Source organism: Phasianus colchicus, chromosome 17 (genome assembly GCF_987193195.1).
Source record: "Phasianus colchicus chromosome 17, bPhaCol1.hap1.1, whole genome shotgun sequence".
NCBI classification, from domain to species: domain Eukaryota; kingdom Metazoa; phylum Chordata; class Aves; order Galliformes; family Phasianidae; genus Phasianus; species Phasianus colchicus.
Window position 1 is genome coordinate 6,154,585 of NC_143452.1, and position 19,419 is coordinate 6,174,003.

General features: G+C 35.7%; 1 protein-coding gene across 27 annotated transcripts in view; it reads left to right on the top strand.

Moving 5' to 3' along the window:
* NCOA3 (nuclear receptor coactivator 3) overlaps positions 1-19,419 on the top strand; it is an 85,650-nt gene that overhangs the window by 61,128 nt on the left and 5,103 nt on the right. For 24 of the 27 annotated variants that reach the window (XM_090152160.1, XM_090152161.1, XM_090152158.1 and 21 more), the window contains 18 exons: positions 2,318-2,425; positions 4,458-4,630; positions 5,870-5,970; positions 6,878-7,052; positions 7,620-7,808; positions 8,058-8,159; positions 8,939-9,079; positions 9,399-9,546; positions 10,445-10,830; positions 11,074-11,954; positions 12,796-12,931; positions 14,000-14,191; positions 14,739-14,978; positions 15,719-15,845; positions 16,345-16,516; positions 17,317-17,613; positions 18,526-18,630; positions 19,087-19,306. In XM_090152160.1, coding sequence (XP_090008286.1) covers positions 2,328-2,425; positions 4,458-4,630; positions 5,870-5,970; positions 6,878-7,052; positions 7,620-7,808; positions 8,058-8,159; positions 8,939-9,079; positions 9,399-9,546; positions 10,445-10,830; positions 11,074-11,954; positions 12,796-12,931; positions 14,000-14,191; positions 14,739-14,978; positions 15,719-15,845; positions 16,345-16,516; positions 17,317-17,613; positions 18,526-18,630; positions 19,087-19,306 — 3,883 coding nt within the window. In that variant the 5' untranslated portion in view covers positions 2,318-2,327. The remainder of the gene's footprint in view (positions 1-2,317; positions 2,426-4,457; positions 4,631-5,869; positions 5,971-6,877; positions 7,053-7,619; positions 7,809-8,057; positions 8,160-8,938; positions 9,080-9,398; positions 9,547-10,444; positions 10,831-11,073; positions 11,955-12,795; positions 12,932-13,999; positions 14,192-14,738; positions 14,979-15,718; positions 15,846-16,344; positions 16,517-17,316; positions 17,614-18,525; positions 18,631-19,086; positions 19,307-19,419) is intronic. The other 3 variants (XM_031590594.2, XM_031590585.2, XM_031590604.2) reach the window with 3 other exon arrangements.

Sequence of the window (19,419 nt, forward strand, 5' to 3'; positions counted from 1 at the left end):
TGGACAGAACAAGGTATGGCTTATTCCCAACTGTTTTGACTAGCTAAATAGAGTGTAGTCTTTATTTTGCAAAATGTTTCATGGAAATAAGTAAAGGATTCCATTGTAGTGATGGGCATTTGTAGAAATTATAAATAGATGCTGGTTCTGGTAACTCGGAATAGCAGATATATATAGATATATATAGATATATATATATACATATACATATATATACATCCATACATAGATGAATTATTGGTCATTAAATACCTGGCTTTAAAATTAGGCATTCCTGAGTAATTCTGTCCATAAATTATATAAAGTAGGGACAGATACATTTTAGAAAAATCTAGTTGGTTGTCACAGGATAGAATTTATATTCAGCATTCTTTCCTCACATATAATCATCTGTGCTAGCTTATTGCAACTTAAACACAAGCCTGCGTAGAGATTTCATCAAAAAGTGTGTAACACCATACTGATACTTGTAGCTCAGGTTCGTAATTCAGTCTCACTGTTAATTATTTTTTTTATGTATTAGGTTCACCATCCACACTTCGAGTTTTACCTGCAACTTGGTAGAAGAATAGCAGAATGGTTGTCAGATTTTTCATGAAAGTCATTATGTCACATCTAACTTTCAGTTATTTTGAGTAATATTGTATGATAAAAGATTATAGTATCTATGTTTTGGGTAATTAATACTTATCCAAATTTGTGCATCTTACATTTTCCTAGTTTTCTGTGGTAACTGACTCAGATTAAGCTAGCTTATACATTTATTTTCATTATGCAAGGAAGAAAAATTTCACTGTGTAAATTTTTTTAAAGAAAATACTTTCCTTAGGTCAAACAGACTGGACAACATAACTAGTAAAGGAGTCTTTCTTTCACCAGCTATCTAGCTAACATTACAGGTGTACAGGCCAGAAATATTGCTTTGTTCATTAAAAAAAGAAAAAAATGCTTTTAGTGATAAAACAGCATCAAAACATTAACTTTTAAATACTGCATTTCAGAGCTTTCTTCTAAACTTGAGTAACACCTACCCCCTCCCCCCCCCCACCCACAAATAACCACCCTAAAAGCTGGATATCTTTTTGGAAAAACTCTTTAGTGCATTAGAAATTACAGGTTCATATTCAACAGATGAACATTACATCTGATACCTTTTAACTGATAACTTATTTCATTATTAACTTACTCAATAATGGCTTCTTTTGCTAAGGTTTCCTGCAGCAGGAAAATTGGTTTGCCTGTTAACAACTTATATTGTAAATCTATATGTAGTGCAAATAAGCTTCTAGAATTTCCTTAGCTAAGCAGTTGTAGTTGTTCTAGACATTATGTGCCTTTTCGGCTTGTACAGGTGCTTATAGAGAGAAAATGATTTTTAGGGAGAGGGAAAGGGGAAAATATGTATGTGCAGCTTCAAGATGGAGAAAGCTCCCATTGTCTGAGCGCAATAGAAGGAAAAGAAGCTGCATCAATTAACACATTTTCCTTCTTCCTGCACTCTTTGGTATATATGCACCAAAAGCTTTTCTTCAGTAGAAGTGCTGTGATGTTTATCATGTTCCACAGACAAAATGTAATAACTTTGTTTTCTATTCAATTCTGTTGTGAGTTCAAAACCTGTCAATACAGGCAAATATTAAACAAGAAGTGGCATTTCCATTCTAAATCATTTAATGCAAACCAAATTGCATTCCACAGAAATGCTGAAAGTTGAGCCAGCCAAGCTGAATTTTTCAACTACTTAACATATTTTATTTATTTCAACATATTTTTCAACTACTTAACATATCTTTCTTTCTTACACTTGGCTTCTGACATTTCCTGTGTCCATACCCTTCCTGAGCCATCCTCAAGCCTTATCATATTTTGAGCTCTCTTTCCGCAATAGCTCTCAGCCCTGCAGTGTTATTCTGGGACTGGGAATGCAGCTGTGGGGTGGGGGGAAAGCCCCAGTGTGGGGTGTGTGTTTGTCACCAGCTCTGGAGCTCAGCCTCAGCATGATGTCTGTGGGCATAAGACCTTGTGAGTCATATGTTCTTCTCAGGCGTCAGCTTCAGATAATTAACTGCTTTTTGCATGATCACAGTTTGTTTATGTAACGTGTTTTTGAAACTGTTCAAATGAATAGCTCTTATCCAGCTGCTTGGTTGAAGAAAATGTTATTCCTGCCGTTATCTGGCGATATACTGTCACCTAGTGGTGTAACAGTATGTTTTCCCTCAACCTCAAACGAGGTAACTGCTGCTTTAACTGTACTTAGGAGCTTTTACCCTGGAGAAATAGTAAATTAAATGAATTCTTATTTTATTACTTTTAGTTGCTGATGTATGGTCAGGATGAGTGGATTAGGAGAAAACTCCTTGGATAGCTTGACCAGTGAGTCAAGGAAACGCAAGCCGTTGCCCTGTGATACTCCAGGTGCAAGGTAGGTTTATTCAGTCTTCTCTGTTTTTTGTATTATGGATTTTCAAAAATATTTTTCTAGTTTTCATAGCAGTTTAGTGTGAGTTCTAAATAATATTTTGTTTAATTGAAAAATATTTTAAGCTGAATTCCAAGCCATAGTGTTATTTGCAGATCTGCCAAAGCTTATGAACACGTAAATAGACTTGCATAAATCTTAATGGAGTGAATGTATAAGGACTCACTGTATGAAGCTGTGATTACAAGACTAAAGAAGGAAAGCATGTTACTTCACACAAATTACAAAGTCAGCATCTTACATCTGATAATTGATTTGGCATGTCTCATTTTGGAGGTTATAGTCACCACAGAATATTGCAATAAGTTCACTGTTTTTTTGACTTGCATTTCTTCCAGCTTGTTCTCTGCAGTCTTATCTTGAATTTTGGTATTTCATGCTGCCTTCCTTCTCCTCTTTGAAATCTGTCAGAAATTCAGTTAGGACTCAGTTTTTGATCTCCCTCTGACTTTTTTTCTTTCTGCTACACATTAATGTTTCTCTGTTAGCCTTCTGTATTCTTGTTCCCATACAGTAAAACCTTTTAAAACAGTCCCCAGTTTCATCAAAATACCAGACATGTGCCAGTGTTTTTCCCTTGTATATACTTAGCTGCTGTCCCTTGCCAGTTTCCTCCATCATGTAAGAAAATGGCTGTCCCAGAGCTTCTTCAGGAACTCAAGAAGAAAAGGAGAGTTTATGAGCTCCAACAGAAGTAGCAGGCAATTCAGGATGACTCCAGTGCTGCTGTCAGGTTGTGCAGAGAGATATTTGAAAGGGCTGAAGCAGAACTGGAACTCAGTTTGACTAGTGCAGTAAAGGACAACAAAACTGCTTTTATCAGTACATCAGCAACAAAAGGGGTTTAAGGAGAATCTCCATCCTTTAGTGAATGTGATAGAAAATGTCGTGATGAAAGATGAGGGTAAGGCTGAAGTACTTAATGCCATTTTTTGTCTCAGTCTTTATTAGTAAGGCCAGTTTGCAGGGTCCCGGTCCCACAAGATGGTGGCAGGGAGCAAGATGAAGATCCTATAATCCAATGGGGAACTTTAAGCAGCCTCTCCCTTACATCATTTGAACATTTGTAAGTCTGTGGGACTGGATCGAGTTCATCCATGTATGCTGTTGGAAGTGTTCATCAAGCCACTTTCAGTCAGCCACTTCCCAGCTGATTGAAGGTGAGCAAATGTGACTAAGGGCAGGAAAGAGGATCCAGGGTATTACAGGCCTGTCATTCTGACCTTAGCAGCAGAGAAGGTTATGGAGCAAATAATCTTGAATGTCGTTACATGGCACGTACAGTTGAGTGATCAGATCCGGCCTGCATGGGTTTATGAAAGGCAGGTTGTCCATGACCAACCTAATCTCCTTCTATGACAAGATGATCTGCTTAGTAGCTGAGGGAAGGTCTGTGGATGTTTGGGTTTTGGTAAAGTGTTAGACATTGTTTCCTGCAGTATTCTGGAGAAGCTGGCTGCTCATGGCTTGTTTGCTGGTTGAAGAACTGGCTGGCCAGGATCAAAGAGGCCTGGTGAATGGAGTTCAGTTCAGTTGGCAGCCAGTCACTGGCAGTATTCCCTGGGGCTCAGTCTTGGTTTAACAGGAATTGTGAGGAGCAACTGAGGGAGCTGGGACTGTTTAGTCTACAGGAGAGGAGGCTGACGAGACTGCATTGCTCTCTAGAGTTACTTGAAAAGGAGTACTCAACAGGAGGATTTTTTTAGCTGAATATCCTTCTCATATCCTCTGTAGATAAACAAGTACTTAAGATTCTTAAAAAACAAAATCACAACACAAGGAAACACTAGATAACAAAAAACAAACAACAGTGTAAAACATACACACAGTGCCCTTCAGATTTACGCTTGCTAGAATGGCTACCAGCTAGGTTTAATAGATAGGTGTTAGGAGAGAGATTTTGAAGTTCATGGTGTGAACATAGCTTTTGTATATGATGGAATAGAAGTATATGTATAATGTTTTTGGTTTGCAGTCTGACCTGCAGTGGTGAGAAGCGTCGACGTGAGCAGGAAAGCAAATACATTGAAGAACTGGCTGAACTGATATCTGCTAATCTGAGTGACATTGACAATTTCAATGTCAAACCAGACAAATGTGCTATTTTAAAAGAAACTGTGAGACAGATTCGACAGATAAAGGAACAAGGTATAATTTCCTGTTAAACCAAAACAAATAATTTCATTTTCTTGTGATTCCTTTTTCAAAGCAGTAATAGCATGGGAAATCCAGTATTGTTTTAATAATAGCACATAATTGAAAAATATTTCAGATTTTTACTTGAACCAAACCTTTAACGTGCTTTCAATAATGTGCTGTTTAAAAGTAAGCCACTGTTTGCCATTACATTTTTTATTGGAAATCAATGCTTTAAAATTGTGTGCGACCTTTCTTACAAGTTTCCTGAAAATACTAGTTAAGCTTGTGCTAGTCCATAGTGAAACTAAGTACTGATGGTATTGTGCCATCTCATGGTACAGAATACCAAATACAGTTGCCTCTCATGTGAAGGGACAATTAAATAAACAAATTCCAATACATCAAGTTTCATTAATTTATCTCAGTGAGGGTAAACCTAAGTGGTATAGTATGAAAAGTATATGGAAAAAAAAAAATGCTAATAGAATATGTATGTATTTCAAATAACTACATATATTTCTGTATCTGTATTTTAAATGACTAAGTTGTCATGTGTACATATTTCCTTTGGGCAGTAAATTATTGTTTGGTATCAAGTGATTATTTGCCAGCTTTAGAGACAAGACAATTCTGAAAAGATGTCTTCTGTTTTTTTAAGGTATTTCTAATGTAACCTAATGTGATAATTAATGTAATAATTGTTATATTTTAGTACACAATCCACAGAACAAAGTTTACTGTTTCTTTTCTGTAATTCTACTGCCTGATGTGGACGATTGTTGCACCTTTCCCTGCAGTAATGCTATTTATTTAGGATGTTTTGATTCTTAAACTGTAACTTTGTTTATACATATATGTATATATGTATATATATGTATATACAAGCATACATATGCACATATACACATTAATAAGGCAGTTTGTAGAACAGTGGTGATGGCATCTGTTGACAGTGACCAGTGATGATGAGATAATCAAATTAAAACCAGCAAGAAGAGATGTGCTAAAAAGTGTCTTTACCAGCCATTGAAAAAATCATCCAGCAGTCAGATGATCCCAAAAGTTTGGTATTATGTAGTCATGACCTTTAATCTCGTCATAAGCAGCTACTAATATGAGATCTTCTCTCTCATTACTGCCTCTCTTTTTGCCCTTAATTCACATACTTCCCAGAATCTAGCTTCTAATACTAAAATGTAGGCTTTGTATGAAATGTTGCTTTACTGAAATACATCTTCTGGGTTTCAGGTAAAGCAGTTTCCAATGATGATGATGTTCAGAAAGCTGATGTGTCTTCCACAGGTCAAGGAGTTATTGATAAGGACTCCTTGGGACCTCTTTTACTACAGGCAAGTGCAAATTAGAATTTGGTAAATCCCAAGGGAAAATAAGTACTTAGAGCAGCTGCAACTATTATAATAGAGCCTGCAATCCTGTAGTATAAAAGAACATTTTATCTCTGACCCTTTCAGACATAATTTTGTATAACTGGTTAAAAGGATCAGAATTAAAATCCATTGTGTTTTCTTAATTTCACTGAAATAGTCTGTGGAAGAAAAGAAAAGAATAGCCTTTGGCTTTTTCTCATATTCTAATTCTTTACTAATGACTGCTAGAGAAAGTAAATTACTACTAAAGCTGTGCTTAGCAATATGAGGAATATTTTTCCTTTGCTTTGAGGGTTAGCTGTTTAAATAAATCAGTGAGGCTTTACGAGGAATAGGGATCTGTGATGTGTATTACTGTTTTTATTTCTAAAGCATGGAGCACATTCACCCAATGTTGCTATCAAGTAAGCTAACCTAATAACTGAAAAAAAAACAAAAAAAAAAAAAAAGGACATAGCAGATCTGTCTCATGAAGTGCATCAAAAGGCATTTTTGAAACTTCTAAAAAATGAAGCTGAAATTTTCTTTCATTTGAGAAAATACAGTATTTTCATCAGTTATTTCAACTTGCCAGCTATAGAAATAATGTTATCAATTCATTATCTTGTTTCCAGATAAAGAAGGAATAAAACAAGAAGACTGGTTATCACTGTGACAAATCTCAGTTGAATAACAAATGAGCAGACAGATTTTGAATATTGAAATCATTCCTTAACACATTCCATTTTCTGTGCAGAAAAGTGTGAAAACTCATTTTTACTTTTGAAAATAAATGCATGTATTATGACTTGGCATTTAGCACCCGCAAAGTTTTTAAACTAAATTATGTTCAGAATTATGCAGTCTCATATGCTATGTTGCTATTTAGGCATTGGACGGTTTCCTGTTCGTTGTCAATCGAGATGGGAACATAGTATTTGTGTCAGAAAATGTCACACAGTATTTGCAATATAAACAGGAAGATTTGGTTAATACAAGTGTCTATGGTATCTTGCATGAAGAAGACCGGAAGGACTTCCTTAAAAACTTACCTAAATCTTCAGGTAATGAAAGTTGACATACTGCCTGTTATCAATCTGTTTGCAAACAATCAGAAGAGTTAAAAAAACCAAACCAATTTGTGATGGATGACCTTACAAAACAAACTACTTTTACAAAGGAAATTTGACTTCAGAAGTATATTAATCTTGAAAAGTATTAGTATGCTCTTACTAAAGCACACCACTAGAAATAAACGTGCTGAAAATTAACACTTTACATTAGCCTTTGCAGTTTGTTTACATGTAACTTCAAACAAGGATTCTAAAGGAACTTGTTCCGTAAGACTACATGACTAGCTGAGGGAACTGCTGTTTTTTTTTAAAATATGGGTTTTTAAGAAATGACTTTTCAGCCTTCCTTCAAGTAACACTGCTATTGTCATTTTAGGAAATGAATTTATCTTGAGGTACAGTCCTACTATTCCCAAGTTATAGAACTGATGGTATACTCAGAAAGCATTTTACAATTCTTTAACATCTCTAATCTAGCAGCAAGTTATCTAAGTTAAGATAAATTGATTATGAATTTTATCTGAAAATCATTATACATTCTTACTGTGTTTTTCCAAGTTAATGGAGTTGCTTGGACCAATGACACACCTAGACAGAAGAGTCATACGTTTAATTGTCGGATGATGGTGAAAACTTCCCATGATCTTTTGGAAGATGTAGGCAGCCACCAGGATACACGCCAGAGATATGAAACAATGCAGTGCTTTGCTTTATCTCAGCCAAGAGCTATAATGGAAGAGGGGGAAGGTAGGAAATTTTGTGCAATTACTGTGCAGAAATGAAATCTCTGAGTAGAGCTTTTTGTTATTTGGTGTTATGATGAAATATGTAGTTTATGCAGTTCCTTTTTTGAATGAATTAGAAACAATGCAAGAAGCTAAATTCTCACTGTTTATGTACCTCTATTAAACAATGCAAGATTCTTCAGCTATTTCATTATATGACAGAATGAAACAGGAGAGAAATGAAAGAAAAAAAAATTCTTTTTAAATACAGATCTACAGTCCTGTATGATTTGTGTGGCACGTCGTATCGCAACTGCAGAAAGAGTATTTTCAACAAATCCAGAGAGCTTCATTACCAGACATGATCTTTCAGGTGAGAAATGTGTTCAAGATGAAGGTATTAAGGTATCTTTTTTTTCGATGTGCTCTTGGTTTGTATAAATAAAGTATGTAAATAAATTGTTTATCTGTAGTAATTAGCAGAATTCATAACAAGATTCCTAGCTGTTTTGTGCAATATACAATTGTTGGCAGTGGAGTGCAATAACAGAAGTGGGACACATTTTCTTTATGCTAGTATGGCATTGTTTGGCAAGTTGGTATAAAACATTACTTGTTTCTTTACTTGGCAGCATTTTGAAGTGTTTTCGTTATGCTTTTATTCACACATAAGAAATATTAATTGAAAGTAATGAGTGTTGTTTAGAATGTTTGTATGTTTCTGCAGTTGGTGAGCTAATGTTTATGGTGTTTAAATTGATGTACTTAGATCATCTACATAGGGCTTTTTCAGTGTTTATGTTTAAGATGTTTGTTTGTGCATGTAGCTGGTTAGTATTTTTGAGAATTTTACAGTCTTTCATCCCTTGGCTGCCTGTAATCGGAGACAAAGTTGCTGTAAGTTTTCTAGAAGCTCTGACATTAACCAGAAGATGTTTGAACTTCCTCTCTTATCGTTATCTAAATCCCCTTGAATGTTGATATTTTAACAAGCAACAGTATACTCTTGTATGGCAGATTATTCATAAATGTAACTTTATACTCAAAATTTGGTGTTACGCTGATGAAAAATTCAAATGGTGACGTTGGAACCTTTATACAAAATAACTGGTATAGTCATAAAGATTTCACCTATTTTCTTTCCTGTAACAGGCAAACTTGTCAACATCGACACAAACTCGTTACGATCTTCCATGAGACCTGGCTTTGAGGATACAATTCGCCGGTGTATTCAGAGGTTCTTATGCCATAACGATGGACAGTCATGGTCAAACAAACGCCACTATCATGAAGGTGAAAATCTGCAGTGTTTGTCTTTACTGCTTCTCTCAGTGGCTGCGGGTTTTTTTTTCTGAAAAACAAAAAGTCTAAAATTCTGCCTATCTTCATTTTTTTCATATTTTTGTTATCCTTTTTGTTGTGAACCTATGTACAACCTGAAGAAGGATGACTTCTTGAGAAAAAGGAATTCTGACAGAAGTTACTCTGTTTCTGTTTTTCTAATATGCCCTGTGTTGATAGTTTTCCTGGTACTTTGTTGAAAATCTATAGAGTGCATATTAGCAATTTTTGTGCTTTTAAATATGAATGATATTGTGTATTCCCATTACAGCTTATACACAAGGTCATGCTGAAACACCACTGTATCGCTTTTCCTTAGCGGATGGAACTATAGTGACAGCTCAAACGAAGAGTAAAGTGTTTAGAAATCCAGTAACTAATGACCGCCATGGATTTGTCTCTACCCACTTTCTTCAAAGGTGAAATCATTGGTGTCTGTTTGTCATCTAAATGTCATAGCTTTTAAAAATACATCTGATGTTGAAGGTACCTGGAAAAAGACCAAGCCAAAATATTTTAATTATGACTCAAACCGAACAAGAATGTTTGGGAAGCAAGAGTTGCAAATAAATGTGTCAATCTAAGATTTTGTTCAACACGCAGCCTCTGAACTTACCTGTGTGACAGCATGACAGTCCCAGTCAAAAGAGAGGTTTTTTTCTCTGTTTCTCTGTGAAGCTTGTGGTTGAATTCATTATTTTTGGGAGTTAACATATATAGTGATTAAGCACGGGAAATATAAATGCTTAGTTACATTCTTTATCTTGCTCTTTTTAATTACACACCAGTTGAAAACACAGCCCACCCCATCAGATACATTACTGATGATTCATATGTACCTTAAATAACACTTCCTGTGACCTTTTCTTGTTGATTGCAAGAATAACTGAAATGCCACTCTCTGGAGGGAGTTTCTCTGCTTCTGGCATTAAAATACCTCCAGATGCTGAAAAATGAGTAGTTGAGACTCTTCAGGGTATCATTAGTGTGCACAGAAGAATAGTGTCATGCGTTGACTCAGAAAGGCTGAGTAAAAAAAAGTTGTTTTAACCGATAAATCTAACTAATGGCTGATGAAGAAACAGAATGTTTTTGCATTGCAGTGATACTGTATGCACTTGTAACTAAATCCACCTGAAGGTGTAATGAATGAATGAGTGACATAGTTTAGTTGTGATTTTGTGGAGATGCTTGAATTCTCATTGGTCTTATAGGAAAAAAAAAATTATCCTATTATTCTTTCTTTGAAGCACTTGATTCTGAATAAGATTTGACTTCATTTTCTTGGGGTCTTTGGGGATGTTTTTGAATTTACAGAGAGCAAAATGGATATCGACCAAATCCTAATGCAGTTGGGCAAAACATCAGAACAACAGTGGCTGGAAATACAAATTCTGTTGGTCTTATGAACATGTCACCTGGTCAAGGCATGCCAATGCAGAACAGGAACTACGGCATGGGAGATCCCAATACAGTGGGTCAGTTGAGTAGCTCTCGATATGGAGGCCCTGGTAATATGGGACCAGTGAACTCTGGACCAGGAATGCAGTCCTCTGCTTATCAGAGCAACAGTTACGGATTGAATATAAGTAGTCCACCACATGGTAGTCCTGGTTTAACTTCCAACCAACAGAATCTAATGATATCTACTAGGAATCGAGGGAGTCCAAAAATGAATTCACACCAATTTTCTCCAGTTACAGGTACTTTATTTTTGCTATAAATAATTTTTTAAAGCTTTCTTTTCTCACTTCTAACTGCATTCCATTTGTCATCCTTTTTAACAATTCTGTGACACATTACTTAAATTTAGTATACCTAATTTTGTGGTAAAAATTTATTTTTAAGAACTTAACCTAGTGTGGCAGTCATACTTAATCCTGACGTAAAGGTAAATACAAAAAGTGCTGTAATCTAATAAGTTTGATCTCTATCTTGTGATACAGGAATGCACTCTCCAATGGGATCTGCCAGCAACACCAGTAACAGCACTTTCTCTAGCAGTTCTCTTAGTGCTCTTCAAGCCATTAGTGAGGGGGTTGGAACTTCCCTTTTATCAACACTTTCTTCACCTGGTCCAAAATTGGATAGTTCTCCAAATGTGAGCATAGCTCAGCAAAATAAAGCAAATAACCAGGACTCCAAAAGCCCTTCGGGCTTGTATTGTGAACAAAATCAAGTGGAAAGTTCCATTTGCCAATCAAACAGCAGGGATGTCCTTAGTGAAAAAGATAGTAAAGAGGGAAGTCTGGATGCATCGGAAAGTCAGAGAGGACAGTCTGAAAGCAAAGGGCATAAAAAGCTGCTTCAGCTACTCACATGCTCTTCAGATGAAAGAGGACATTCTACAGCATCAAACTCACCTTTGGACTCCAATTGTAAAGAATCTACTACCAATGTTACCAGTCCTTCAGGAGTTTCCTCATCGACATCTGGAGGGGTGTCTTCCTCTTCAAATGTGCATGGGTCACTCCTGCAAGAGAAGCATAGGATTTTACATAAATTATTGCAAAATGGTAATTCCCCTGCAGAGGTTGCCAAAATAACAGCTGAAGCTACTGGTAAAGACACATATCATGACACTAGTAATACAGTCCCGTGTGGAGAAGGTGCAGTCAAACAGGAACAACTGAGCCCAAAGAAGAAAGAAAACAATGCTTTACTAAGATACCTGTTAGATAAAGATGATGTTAAGGATCCGCTTTCCAAAGAGTTAAAGCCAAAAGTGGAAAATGTGGATAATAAAATGGGACAATGCAGTAGTTCTACTATTCCTACTTCCAGTCAAGAAAAGGAGATGAAAATAAAAACAGAACCAACAGAAGAGGTACTGTATAATGTAATGTGACGGTAATGAACAAGGCAGTATTTTCACATTGCAGTGAATGGTAAAAGAACAGTGTATGCATGTGTAAACGTTTCCATTAAAGGTGTTTGTAAATGGTGGGAAAGGATATGCTCAGGTTTTATTGTAACTGAGAAAGTACAGGTAGAACTATGGGATATGTGTGTATATATATATATATATAACCAGACGTGCTGTACTGTGGTCCTGGAGTAATGTAAACTTTAAGTTATGGTATGATTAAGGTAGTATGCATTTACAAATTCTTACATAAAATTAAACTTTTACTAGTTTCTCATTGCGTGTGCTTATCTTTATGGCTTATTAGAAAATGGAGCTGTTAACTGCCTCCACAATTAGCTGGCAATGCAATAGCAAAAGGCAGAACCAACAGACATTACATAATTTCAGTTTGAAAATGTAAGCAATACATAAAAGCTTGCAATGCTTAAAATAGAAATAGGTTCATTCACTTGTTCTAGTGCTTTTTTTTTTTCCTTAAGTGAGAGAAAATGTCTCAAATATGTATAAGTTAAAAAATATCTACGTATTTGTTTCAATATATTTACTGCAATTTTTATATTCAAAAATGTTTTTATTTATCTGTGCTTTGAATTTTTTCTCATTGTCAAAATTAAATGAAAAAAATCTAAAAAATAAGCTAATTAGATCTTTGGAAATTGGGAGGAATCGTAAGGTACTGCTGGTGAATTAAAAGATTGTCTCTGTACAGTCATTTAAGATGAGTGAGGAACTAAGTAAAAGCTGAAGGATATCTGTACAATAATGAACAACCTTTGTTATTTTACTGCTTCTTTTTCAGATGAGTGGAGACCTGGATAATTTGGATGCAATTCTGGGGGATCTGACTAGTTCAGACTTTTATAATAATGCTATGTCAACAAGTGGAAGCAACTTTGGAACAAAGCAAGCATTATTTCAAGGAAGTGCTCCTCTGAGTAAGGAATTTCATTTAAAATCACTTTGTTTTAAAATTGGGGCTTTCTTCTTACTTGATGTAAGCATAATGCATCTTCAGTTCTCTAGAGAATACATTCTGATCTGCTATATCTTCATGGACAAACAGAATGCAAAATAGCAGCACTTAACTTTATTCACGGTGTATGTTGTAGATAACTTCAGTTCCTGATGTTATGGTTTTTTTTCAGGGATTGTCTAACAGATTTCTCAGAGGCAAGACATCAGGAAAAATGTTTTGTCAGTTGTAAATTGAAATAGAGTTTGTGTTCCTTGTGGATGAGTAGGGAAATAACATAGGATTGATTGCAAGCCTTTGATTTCTCATTTACTCCATATGAAAACATCTTGTGACGTGCAAATCTTAATCAGTACTCCTCTGTGACATTGAAAGGAATGACCCCTTGTAATAGGAAGCTGAGTAATAGAGTGGATTAACCTTGCTGAGCAACCAGTATCACTACAGTTGTCACTTCCTTTTATAACATTGGTCGTCTCTTGATTATATGGGGTCGTAGTTTGCTTGAGGTAACTGAAGGAGATGGATCATGGATAATGAAAAATGTGAAATCCAGTGTAAGTAGATCTAGGACCACTGACACTGTTGGCTGTGGAGCACACTGATCTCACTAATAAGCCCACATAATATGAAGTGCTCAAAACCATACTGCTTCTGGATTCCATCTGATTCAAACAAGGACCTGTTTGCATTGTTTCTATCTCCATGTCAGTTATCCAAAGGCTGGACGAGTCTACTCATGTCTATTAATGTGTCTGTAATATTAGTGTATTTCAAGATGATAGAAACATGATTCATTGTGGAATGTAAATTAAAACGAACTTCTTAATGTTAGGGGCCAAAAGGAGTTGCATTTGGCTTTGCCTGTACAATATCTTAAGTATGTATTCAAAGAGTGATGTGGGCACTGAGAATATAAGCAGAATAGCTATTCTTGGCTTGTTTATGGTCAAAAATACATGCCTGTAAATAGATACAATTTATGTAAGTTGCTAATAGTTCTTTCTATTCATAATCTATAATTCTTTAGCAGGTATGAGGAGTCCCCAGTCTGTGCAGACTGCCCGCCCACCTTTCAACAGAGCCATGTCTTTAGACAGCCCTGTAGGCTCAGGTGCTTCAGTGAGGAATGTCAATGCATTCTCCATGTTACAAAAGCAAAACTTGATGGGTGGAAGTCCAAGGATGACTGAAAACCAGGAAAGCTTCGGAGCAAATATTGGTTTGTTGACTATACAAGTAATTTGTATTGTAAAAGAAAAAGCTTTGAAGTTAAGAATGTTACAAGATTATTATATGAGCTCTGGAAGAAGAAACATTAAAGAATATTTCTTAATTAGCATATAAATACTTCTCAATATTATCTCTAGTTAAAATTGTAATAATACAGCTGTTTATTATCTGTATATCATTACCAGTACTTTACTGTTACTTAATAGTTAAATGATTTTGGGCTATTATGAGTTTTAAATTAATGTGTGCTTTTGATATATAAAAGCAAGACTAAGTCACAATGGCAGTCAGTCATTAATATTTTAAAATATATTCAGATGAATATAAATGTTTCATGATTTTAAACATGGCATGGTAAGCTTTAATTGCTTTTGTAGATGTTAGGTGAATTGCACTGTCATTGAAAGGTGTCCTTGTTGGTAAAACAAAAAAAAACAAGCAAACATAAAAAACATAAAATCCAGTTAATTATAAAACAAAAGCACATAGAACATTCTAGATGAAAAAATATTATTTTTTTTCACTTTTCATGATAGCAAGTACTCCCAACAGAAGTGTATCTATGAATCAACATCAATCAGGAGACTGGGGTTTGTCAAACTCGAAGGTTAACAGATTAGACCCTACAAGTTCTACTTCTATGTTGAGACAAGGAGCTGAGTTCAGTGCATCCCTTCCCAGACCCACAGCAGGTGGCTCTGTGCCTGGGCTGCCCATCCGTTCTAACAGCATCCCTGGGACAAGGCCAATGCTACAACAGCAAATGATGCATATGAGTAAGTTCTTGACTTTTTCTTGTGATACTTCACACTGTCTCAGTTTCTTTAGCAAGGCATTCGTCATCAAAGTCTTTTTGTTTTGGTATGTTTATAGCTTCTCATCTGAAGACTGTACTTTTTGAGGTTAAGATTACTGTTCTCCCCTGACTGGGGCATTCTATGACTTTTTGGTGATATTGGCGTTACTTTCTGGTGTTCTATTTCATATAGAGATTATTCAAGCTGACTTTACAGATCTTTTTTGGATAACTTCTTTATTATTTTTATTTCTTTATTGTAGTACTTCTCTCATAAAGTCCCAGAACTAGATGCCTTTTATGATTTAGATGAAGATATTAGTATTCTGATAAAATTAATTAATTGCCGTACATAATTTGTTTAATAATCTTTAACAGAAATGTTTTTTTGCTGTGAACTTGTTAGCGATCAGGATTGTTTTTTTTAAAGCTTTTTCTTGAGATTTTTCAAAACTCATCTCACATGGATTGTCCAAATTTCATACGAAACTACTTTGCAAATTCAGGTACTCATTTAAGTACTCATATTTAAATCTGTGGTCTCTCTTATTTCTGAAGTCATCTTAAGTGTCAATTTATATATGTATGCGCTTTGAAATATGCTACTGGAAGGCTCTTGAGTCTGCTTCACTATGTGTGTGATCATCCACAGTGCTTTGTGTGAACACTGGAGAGCAAGGTGACACCTTTTGCTTTAAAAACAACTGTTTTACCTTACAGGGTCAAATGAGATTAACATTGCTATGGGGGGGAATCCTTATGGACAGCCAGGACCAACCAGCCAGCCAGGATCATGGCCTGACAACATGCTGTCCATGGAGCAAGCATCACGGGGTTTACAAAACAGGTAGAATTAAGGAAAGTTTTTAAAAAGTTTGACTATGACTGTTCACTGTTTATCAAGAGCACTTAAGACCTGGAAAAAAATCAATGCAACATATACAGAAGGGATAAAGAAAGTCAAAATGTCTATCCAGTTCTGCTTCTGTTCTATCACCGAATAGATGGTTATTGTTTAGCACAGTTCCACAAAAGGCATTCCTAACAAAATCAGTCAATCCTTGAGTTGAGAGGCATGGAGAAAAGAGTTGGGAAAATCTTAAATTGTCTTCCTTGCACATGCAGAAGCTAGTATTTAGATGCGAGGAGAAAACAAAATTTATGTCTGTTCAAGGCTAGATGACAGTTGCCTGGGCATTTCAGGACCTAAATTTGGGCCTTAAGTTCTTCAGTCTTCTGGGTGATTATAGTACTTTCTTATTGCCAAGTAAATAATGTACTGTATGAAAGCTAAGCATATGCCTTTGCAGTCCATAATGGTTGCATTTTTTTAAAAATATTTATAGACAATTAGTCAGAAACTCTTTGGATGACCTCTTAAGTGCAGCACCAAGTGTGGAAGGACAGAATGATGAAAGGGCTCTTTTGGATCAGCTGCACACATTGCTGAGTAATACGGATGTCACAAGCCTGGAAGAAATTGACAGAGCTCTAGGAATTCCTGATCTTGTAAACCAAGTAAGAAGGAAGAGGATCCTGGTCACTTCTCTCTTTTCCAAAAGCCTGTGTTATTTTTGTTCTAGGGGAGAAAAAAAAAAAAAGTAAAGAGAGCCTCCTCATTTACATGTGTGGCTTCACTTGTGTCCATTTTTCCATTTTTCTGAATGTTTGGAAGCATTTCTTCTGAGTAATGTTTTTCACTGGAGTACTTAAGTACTGATTAAAATTATTTTGAATTAATTAAGTAAACAAAATGGTATCCTCTTATCTATGTTTATTATCATTTGCCTTGGTATATAGTTTTTTTTTAATTTTTTCAGGTAGAGTAAACCATTGTAATTCTGTAAGCAGAGAATGAGATAAGTTTCTATAATATAACAGTCAACTGAGCTGGGACTGAAATGTTTTACTGGCAGTTAATGAATAGGATATTTCCATCTCTTTCAATTCCAGCTTGAATTTGCATGACTAGCAATTAGGAAAACAGAAATTCTGTTCAGTACTTTGAAATTCACTGGAAAACACAAAATCATGCTGTCATGTTTTAAACTGCAGATTAAAAGTGCAGAAGGGCTTTTATAATGATACTGATCTGCTTATGCAAGCACTGATCAGCAGAAATGATTTTCAAGTAAATTACTAATAGTTACTTGTGCTATTTCACTTGTCCAGAGACAAATTTGATAGTAATCTCCTCATGCTATTTTTTACTCAAGAAAGGACTGGGTTTTGTATGATGCATTAGTTACGTCGTTTCTTTAGCAATTCATACTTTGACATTGTTTTCAATAGCAATATATGTTTTATATCTCTTAAAGGGGCAAACTTTGGAATCCAAGCAAGATTCATTTCAAAGTCAGGAATCCGCAGTGATGATTGACCAAAAGCCTTCGTTATATGGTCAGCCCTACCAAGGGCAGGGCACAGCCTTGCCAGGAGGCTTTAATAACATCCAGGGACAGCAGCCATCCTTTAATTCCGTGATGAATCATATGAGCCAACAAAACAATTTTCCACTTCAAAGTATGCATCCTAGAGCAAATGCAATGAGACCTCGGACCAATACACCAAAGCAGCTCCGCATGCAGCTCCAGCAGAGGCTTCAAGGGCAGCAGGTAATCTTTTCCTGCTTCTACTTCTCTATCTTGTTTCAGAATGAGATGTGCACTAACCTGTATTGCTTCAGGAATACAGAAGTTGGTGTTACAGCAGATGATTGTAAGAATGGAACTTTTATTTTAACAGTGCTTTTCACATTGTCTGCCCTGTATACCTGTAGATGTGAAAGAAACCTTATTAGGATATGTATTTATCTTTCATCCACCTCACTATAAATTGAATTGGTTCTGGCAGCAGAGCAAGTTTTTGCTAATTAAAACAGTAATCCTGTAGTACATAGATCTGGATGATCTCAATATCCATGCTAAAATTTAATTTTTCTTCTGAAACTCCCTGAAAATGATTTTAGTATGGAATGTACTGTTGAATGGAAAGAAATGCTGTGGCCATGGGAAACACACTTGAATGTGGTGAAGGTTTAGATAATGGAAAATTTATAAATAAACTCAGGAAACAGAGAATGCTGTGTGACATTGAATAGCAAGTTTAAATCCTTGGGAAATAGTGTGTTCTGTCTTGACTGTTCCATTACACTAATTCAAGCTGCATGGATTTGCAGTATTGTGAGGGAGATGGAAGAAGAAGAAACATATCAGCAGCTGTGCTTAAAATACTTACCTTCTGCCCATAATGTGATTGGGAACAAAGAGATGGTGTGCTTTATATTTATTCTTTAAAAGTGTTAATTTGAAGAGAAAAATAAAGCCCATAAGTGCTGTATTGTTCGAATGGGGTTTTTTTGTATGTCTATTTTGAGCTTAATAATAAATAGCTTGGTGCTTTATGTGTATCCAACAAGGAAAAATTAACCATTGTTCTTTAATCAAGAGGTGGGTAAAGTGTTTGCCAATATTTTGAGCAGGTACTGGTGCTTTCAAACTAACACTGCTAAAATATTTTTTTCTAAGTTTATGAATCAAACCCGTCAAGCGCTTGAAATGAAAATGGAAAATCCAGGCAGTAGTAATAGCTCAGTGATGAGACCAGTGATGCAGCCACAAGTGGGATCACAGGTAAGTAAGTATTACACTAACCACTTCTGAAACAGTCATTTTTATATAGACACATCTTTCACAGATCTGCTTAGAGCGTGGGTCTTGCTTTTCCTGTATGATAGCATTATTTTTTCTTTTTTTCCTTCCCATCTATAATGATGAAAAAAGATGAGTTTTCTACTTCTCTTATTCATGAGACTTGAGGGGTTTGTTCATTGCTCCATGCTGTCAGTGCAGTGTGCTAAAGTCTTTTCTGTGTAGTAGCAGACTACTGCATCACCTGTTCAGTACTTATAACAACTTAATGAATACCTTAGTCTTATATTTTGATAATTTTTTACTAGCAGTGGATTTATTAACTTTCCGTTTTGGTAATGGTTATCCTACATCTCAGAGTGTGAGCATAGTGATTGACTGAAAACTTGTTTTGCAAAAAACATTTCTAATGTGATTTTTCTTTTCTTTGGGCATTAGCAGCAAGGTTTTCTTAATGCTCAAATGGTGGCTCAGCGTAACAGGGAGCTAATAAGTCATCATTTTAGACAACAGAGGATGGCAATGATGTTGCAGCAGCAACAACCTCAGGCCTTCAGTCCACCACCAAATGTGACTGCCTCAGGAAGCATGGACAGTCTGACTGGCCCTCCAATGGCTCAAGTTCCTCCACAGCAATTCTCCTATCCACCTAATTATGGTACAAGTACTATAACAGATTTTTTTTTACATCTGTCTGGTGTTCTCTTCCCTTTTTATTATTAATCCGAATTGGCTAAATTCTGATCATTCTGAAAAATTGAAAATACTCCT